Source organism: Megascapheus bottae, chromosome 20 (assembly GCF_031878675.1).
Source record: "Megascapheus bottae isolate mThoBot1 chromosome 20, mThoBot2.hap1, whole genome shotgun sequence".
NCBI lineage: Eukaryota > Metazoa > Chordata > Mammalia > Rodentia > Geomyidae > Megascapheus > Megascapheus bottae.
In genome coordinates this window covers 10,577,401-10,584,607 of record NC_143528.1, presented here as the reverse complement: position 1 = coordinate 10,584,607, position 7,207 = coordinate 10,577,401, and the positions used below count along the sequence as shown (strand labels likewise).

Here is a 7,207-nt window from a genome sequence, read left to right as displayed (position 1 = left end):
GACCTGGACTTGAACTCAGGATCTGACGCTTCAGTGTATTGGCTGGCACTCACCACCTGAGCCACGCCGCCAACTCTAGATATTTTTATATCGCTAGGCCACAGGCCACGAAATAGTTATTGCATATAATAATCTGTGCTCAATTCCATCTCTGGCTTAAAAAAAATTTTTTTTTTTTGGTGGGTCATGGGGCTTTGAATTCTGCCTAGGCGTTGTCCCTGAGCTCTTCAGCTCAATGCTACCACCCTACCCTTGAGCCAAGTCCCATTTCCCATTTTCTAGGGGTTAATTGTAGATACTGAGAAAGCTGAGACCTAGAGGAGCATGGATCTAGCTTAGGCAGAAAAGTTCAAAAGACTCCATCTTCAATTGACTAGGAAAAAAAAAAAGGATTGAGGTATGGCTCAAGAGATGAGTCCAGGCCATGAACAGAAAAATACAGAGCAAGAATGAATTCAACCCATGGTTTCAGCAATTGCCCTTCTCCCTCCTCTGAAAAATGGAATAGGCATATCATAAGAGTATTGCTCAGCTATAGAAGTATAAAATTCTGCCATATATAACAGCAAAATTCGTGGTTAAGTAAGTTCTTATAAAGAAGCTGAAAAACAGTTGAATGTAGAATCGTGATTACTAGAAAGAAGTTAGTAAGGGGGTTAAAAGAGAGATAAAAAGATGCTGGAACTGATATATATTTTATTTGTGTAATGAAATATACTACATTCTATGTATATAATTAATACAAATCAATAAATTACAAAAGAAAACCAAAGAAATGCTATTGGAGGAAGGGATAACACGATGTCTAGAGGCCTCTCACTTCCCTACTTGTAAGGTATATAGCTTCTGAAGTTTGACAGGAGCAAAGAAAGTCAATGGTGATAGACAGGCCAAAGATCTGACTGCAATATCAGGTTTTGCATCTTAAAAAGAAAATGTTATTCATGGGGATGAGAGTTTGGCTTAATGGTAGAGTGCTTGCCTATCATGTACAAAGACCTGGGTTTGATTCCTCAGTGCCCCATACATAGAAAAAAAACCAGAAATGGTGCTGTGGCTCAAGTGGTAGAGCTCTAGTCTTGAGAAAGCCCAAGGACAGTGCTCAAGCCCCAAGTTCAAGGCCCAGGATTGGCAAAAAGAAAAAGAAAAAAGAAAAAGTGTTTTTCTTAATTTTTTTCCCTCTTTGCTAATGGGCTATATCTTCTGTGGAAAAAAAAACTGAGTCTCCAATCCTTGCTAATTAGCATTTAAAACTATGTCAGTCATAATTTACCAGAAATATTCCTAATTTTATTCTGCTTCTCTTCTTTTGGTGTAGGAATCCTTTTCCTTTACAAAGGAAAAGGTAGGAAGATTTGTGTTTGAGGTCTGACCAGGCAAAGTTAGGTAAGAGTCTCACAGAGTCTCCCAATTGGCTTCCAACCCTGATCCTCAGATCTCAGCCTCCTGAGTAGCTAAGATTACAGGAGTGAGCCATCGCGCCTGGCTAGAATTTTTATTTTTTGCCAGGCAAAAAGTTCACAAGATCTCCAACTTAACCAGAAGCTGGGCATGAGCTGGGTGCCAGTGGCTCATGCCTGTAATCCTACTTACTTAAGAGGCTGAAATCTGAGGACTGTGGTTTGAAGCCATCCAGGACAGGAAAGTCTGTGAGACTCGTTTTCCTCTGTGCAACTCCCTTCAGTGCCAGTAACCCATGGGTATAGGTCAGGCAATGGTTTGTGATGACAGTTTGCTCTGGCTTGGGACACTATGAAAGGCCCAGGGGAACAGGCCTGCCGTAAATCCAATCCATGCATCCTGAGACTCTTATCTCCAATAAACGGCTCAGCAAAAGCTGGAAATGGCACTGTGGTTCAAGTAGTAGAGTGCAAGCCTTGAGCACAAAGAGGCATAGGGACAGCATCTTGGCCTGGAATTCAAGCCCTAGAATCAGCTAAGAAAAAAGCAAAAAATCAAACTGAAACAAAGCTGGGCATGGTGGCACCTGAGTCACTCTAGCTACAAAAATAAATATAGGGCTGGGAGGGGCTGGGAGTTTGGCCTAGTGGTTAAAGTGCTTGCCTAGCATGCATGAAGACCCGGGTTAGATTCCTTGGCACCACATACGTAGAAAAAAGCTGGAAGTGGTGCTGAGGCTCAAGTGGTAGAGCTCTAGCCTTGAGAAAGTCCAAGGACAGTGCTCAGGCCCTGAGCTCAAGCCCAGGACTGGCAAAAAAAAAAAAAAGAATATAGGGCTGGGAATGTGAATTAGTGGTAGAGTGCTTGCCTAGCAGGCATGAAGACCTGTGTTTAAGTCCTCAATATTACATAAACAGAAAAAGTGGAAAGTGGTGGTGTGGCTCAAGTGGTAGAGTGCTAGCCTTGAGAAAAAACCAAGCCCTGGGTTTAAGTCACAGGATTGGCAAAAAAAAAAAAGAAATGTAAGTAGGAAGATCCCAGGTCAGATATTCCTGAGCAAAAATACGAGAGCAAAAAGGGTTAAAGTTACTACTCAAGCAGTAATGTGCTTAACAAGTGCATAACCCAATACTGTCAAAGTTCAAATTCCCATACTAGGAAAACCCAAAATTTGTTTTTTTCTGTGGGTCATGGGGCTTGAACTCAGCCTGGGCAGCTCTTCAGCTCAAGGCTACTACCCTACCCCTGAGCCTGGGTGCTGCCCCTGACCTCTTCAGCTCAAGGCTACAGCCCTACTCTTGAGCCAAGCCCCACTTCCTATTTTCTAGAGTTTAACTGGAAGTAAGAGTCTCAGGTCCTTTTGTGCTCTGGCTGGCTTTGAACCTTTGATCCTCAGATCTCAGCCTTCTGAGGAGCTAAGATTACAGTCATTAGCTACCATGTCTGGCAAAAATAAGTATTAATTTTTTTTCTTTTTACCAATCCTGGGGCTTGAACTCAGGGCTTGAGCACTGTCCTTGGGCTCAAGTCTAGAGCTCTACCACTTGAGCCACGGCACCACTTCTGGCTTTTTTCATGTATGTGGTACCAGGGAATCGAACCTGGGTCTTCATGCATGCTAAGCAAGCACTCTACCATTAGGCTAAACTCCCTGCCCATAAATAAACATTTTTATACCTACTTTAAATCTCACTTGTATGAAACACCTTTTAGGGAAAATACTGTTTTAGAAGACTTTTCTCATTGGCAGAATATTGTCGAAGCCTTATATTTGGTTAGATTCAGTGATGTTTATTTCCTCAAAAACACCTTCTCCGAAGAACTCATTTTGTATTTATTACTTAGTTCTTAGTCTCTGGTTTTTTTCCCCCCTCAACTTTATCACTTAAGATGTGAAATTTACTTCCATGTCCATTACGGTCTTTCTTTAGCTTACCATATGAAACTCTAGCAGTCATGAAGTTTGTGTGAGGGGAAGGAAAAATTCAGGGGAAGATATGACAATTGGAGAAAGGATCCTCTGACATTTAGCTAAAGAAGGCAGTCCCTTTGTGGGTTTTTAATGAGTATATGCAAACATACTATTTTTTAATTACATTTTTAAAGAAACAAAGAAGAAAACTCAAATTAAAGAAAATTCGGTTTATTCAAATAATTCTTCAAATTCCAAAACAATTTACAAACAAGCAGGTTTTTTTTCTTATACTGTTTGATCATTTTTAATTTGTTCTACTTGTATTTTCAGAAAACATGTACTTGAGGAAATAAGGAAGGCACTCTAGTTTTTCATAATTTGTCAAAGAGCAGATTTTTAATGCAACTGGTATTTAAGATAAATTTTTGAAGAAATTAAAACGCATGAAATAGAAATATCACAAAGGCATTATCAATAGAATATAAAAGTTGTTAAAAGTATTTGAGTATGTAATTTTTGGCTTCCCACATTTTAAATAAAAGTGATATCTTTGTATAACCAAACAAATTAAATGGCCAAGGCAGTCACTTCTTGAATAATAATTAACATTACCAGTTTCATCCATGGTTCAGGAATTCTGGCTTTGACAGATTATTTTCAAATATAACAACTGAAAAATTATATTATTTTTAGGCTCCCTTATTCTGTCATCTTTCCAAATTTTCCATTTCTTTCAGTTACCCTTTTGCTTTTACTTTCTCCATACAAAGTTCTGTGTATGTTCGCAAACAAGTTTTCTGAATTCCATACTAAATGGTTAATGTGACTGAAGAGACAACCTGTTGGTGCTGAGTCTTTTTGAACTGAAAAATAAGTCAGTCTATAGTAAACAATAATCTTGATTACTTTAATTATACTCTCTTTGAAGAGGCTTGTATAAAGCATTTCTTAATGTTTTCCGCCAACAAAAAGTTGGCGGTAAACACTGGATATCTTTAACCAGCTAGCAAAATTTTGCAAAGTAAATATCTTATGGCATTTTTGGGGTAGCTAATTGTTCCGATTTTCTCAGTTCTGAAGGCTCTTTCTGATATTTTAAAACAGGAATGATTCTTGAACAAAGTTCTATATGGATAAGGCTCAACACTAGCCTACATCGGTTGTCTGGGAAAACAGTATTACTAAAAGTTTTTGCAGCATGTTGAAAATGAATAAAAAGACCAGAACATAAAAAACGTATTTATGCAACATTATTTAAATTACTTCAATATGGCTAAACTGTTTGCATAACCATATTTTCTATTTATGTGCTACAAGAACCATTCAAATTATGAAAGACAAATACAAAAGATATTGTAGAGGGGGCTTTTGTGGTGATATAGAAAGTGCTTTCATTTCAATATTAATCAACTGAAACTGCTTCATATGTAAAGGTTCAACATATCTCTACCTCAGCAAACACTGAGAAAATGGAACCAAATAGTCTATGTAAAAGTAAGATATTGAAATTGAAAGAACTAGCCATAATACAGAATTGTAAATTGCAGAAATAGCGTCGAGAATAATCAAATTATTAATTTGATAACTGAGAGTTCCTAATTTGCAGCACAAAATATGTCACATCATAAACAATGTATTAAAAAAAGAACAAAAAGTTTGCTTTAAAATTTTTTCCACTGCCATTTAACCTTAATAAAGATTGAATGCCGGGTTAACTTCTTTATAATTGCCAAGAAATAATTGGTTTTCCAGATGTTAGGAATTAACATGTCCTATTATGTTAAGTGAACATTATTGCACTTTATACAAAGGGCTGTATGATTTATATACAATATTTGCATATATTTTAAAACATTAAATATCAAATAAAATATATAGGTAAAAATACTTGGAAAAGTGTGTTCAATATCCTCTATTTCAGTGTCCTGGCTGAAAGGGTTTCTCTCGCCATGAATCTAGGGGAAAAAAAGCCATAAAGATCTAAGATAAGTTAATGATTTGTACTAATTATGGATAATAGTATACAAAAATTCAAATTAAATTGCCCTTTACTAGCCCACAGGATCCTGAGTTAAAGCTCTCCAAGGAATAAGTAATATACCCATGTAAAATACAGTATCTCTATCTTGGAAGAATTCAATGTAATAAAGGACATCTATGTTCTTGCCAGACAGGCTTAATTAAGCACTTTCTTTCAGTTCCATATTTAGTGTTGAATCAAGCATCTTGATATAATAGTGATAAACAGATCAATGGGACTTTGATCTCTTTGGGGGATGCAGTTACTGTGTGAGAGGTGATTTTTTTCCCCCCAGTCCTGGGGCTTGAACTCTGGGCTTGTGCTTTGTCCCTGAGCTTCTTTTGCTGAAGGCAAATGAGGCACAGTTCCATTTCTAACTTTTTCTCAGTAGTTTATTGGAGATAAGGGTCTCTCAGACTTTCCTGCCCTGGCTGGCTTCCAACTGCAAACCTCAGATCTCAGCCACCTGAGTAGAGTAGCTAGGATTACATGTGTGAGCCACTGGTGCCAGGCTGAGAGTTGATCTTTAAGGGTCAACTGCACTCCCGATATGCAATTGTAAAAGTAAATGATGTGTTTATAATATTGCAATAGGCTTTTTTTGCCAATATTTTTTTATTAAAGAATTTATTAACAGTGATTTTTACATTATATTTCAAATGATGTATTTAACAAACAAGTATTCAAGAAGGGAATCTCTATATACAATCACTAGCACTTAGATTTTAGAACATAATTAAAATTAGACTGAGGGTTTGTATATCATAGATATATATTAATCTATGTAGTAAAATATTATGTCTATGTAGTTGTATTTATATTTCCAATACCATGTCCATTGCATTGGGTATGCAAATATTGAGTCCTTGCTCTTGTACTGTTTGGATCTAATAGCCACATGCATGTGTGTGTGCATACTGATCCTGGGGCTTGAACTCTGAACTTGGACACTGTCCTCAGCTTCTTTTGCTCAAGGCTAGCACTCTTAGCACTTGAGCTACAGCACCACTTTTGACATTTTCTGTTTATGTAGTACTGAGGAATCAAACTCAGGGCTTCATGCATGCTAGGCAAGCACTGTACCATTAAGCCACATATCCAGCCTCCCCCCGCTTTTTTAGAGAGATAATTAGATCTATGACAGTCATTGCTGAACTTGATTTTCGAGTGATCTTTACTGAACATCACAAGTAGCTTAACTAGAAAAAGCACAAGAAAGTGTAATGAGAGTTTTCATAAAAGAATTATAACAAAGTAGCTGTTTTAGAAATTAAATGTGTCTAACTGATACAGCCACTGTGCTTGATGTTTGTCATTATAGCATCAGCAATGATATCAAATTCACAAAAAAGGAAAAAGTACATTTTTCATTCTCTTTTATAGATTTTCATAGGTAAAAATATTTGGTTCTGTTTAAATTCATTTGGTGAAACAGGGAAGGAAGGAAAAGATACAGAGATCATCAGAAAACCATCTGATACTCACATGCTGTATCATGCATACAAAAAGTATACAAAAAGTATTAAAGAAATAACCATATTAATTAGAAAATCAACCAAGTGTTGTGCTAGGATGTAGGTTAGAAATTCAATGTTTGTGCCTAGCATGTGTTTGGTTATGGGTTCAATCTCTAGCAAAATATACTCACTTTTTCTTTACACTATTATCTTTATTTCAAATATTTTATTTCTGATGGGAAGATGCTTGAGTGTTTGTAATTATTGTTTTTGCAGATTTGTTTTTTTTTCTTTTGCCAGCCCTGAGCACTGTCCTTGGGCTTTCTCAAGGATAGCACTCTACCACTTGAGCCACAGCACCACTTCTGGCTTTTTTCTATGTATATGGTACCAAGGAATTGAACCTGGGTTTTT

The 7,207-nt window shown here is 36.9% G+C and overlaps 1 protein-coding gene and 1 non-coding gene across 4 annotated transcripts in view; both read right to left on the bottom strand.

Moving 5' to 3' along the window:
- Positions 1–1,664: 1,664 nt before the first annotated feature.
- LOC150049152 (small nucleolar RNA SNORA42/SNORA80 family) lies at positions 1,665–1,797 on the bottom strand. Its single transcript, XR_016539072.1, has one exon. It is a non-coding gene; the product is annotated as a small nucleolar RNA SNORA42/SNORA80 family (small nucleolar RNA).
- Positions 1,798–3,523: 1,726 nt separating this feature from the next.
- Tex15 (testis expressed 15, meiosis and synapsis associated) overlaps positions 3,524–7,207 on the bottom strand; it is a 63,251-nt gene continuing 59,567 nt past the window's right edge. For all 3 annotated transcript variants that reach the window (XM_090353951.1, XM_090353952.1, XM_090353953.1), the window contains one exon: positions 3,524–5,271. In XM_090353951.1, coding sequence (XP_090210077.1) covers positions 5,234–5,271 — 38 coding nt within the window. In that variant the 3' untranslated portion in view covers positions 3,524–5,233. The remainder of the gene's footprint in view (positions 5,272–7,207) is intronic.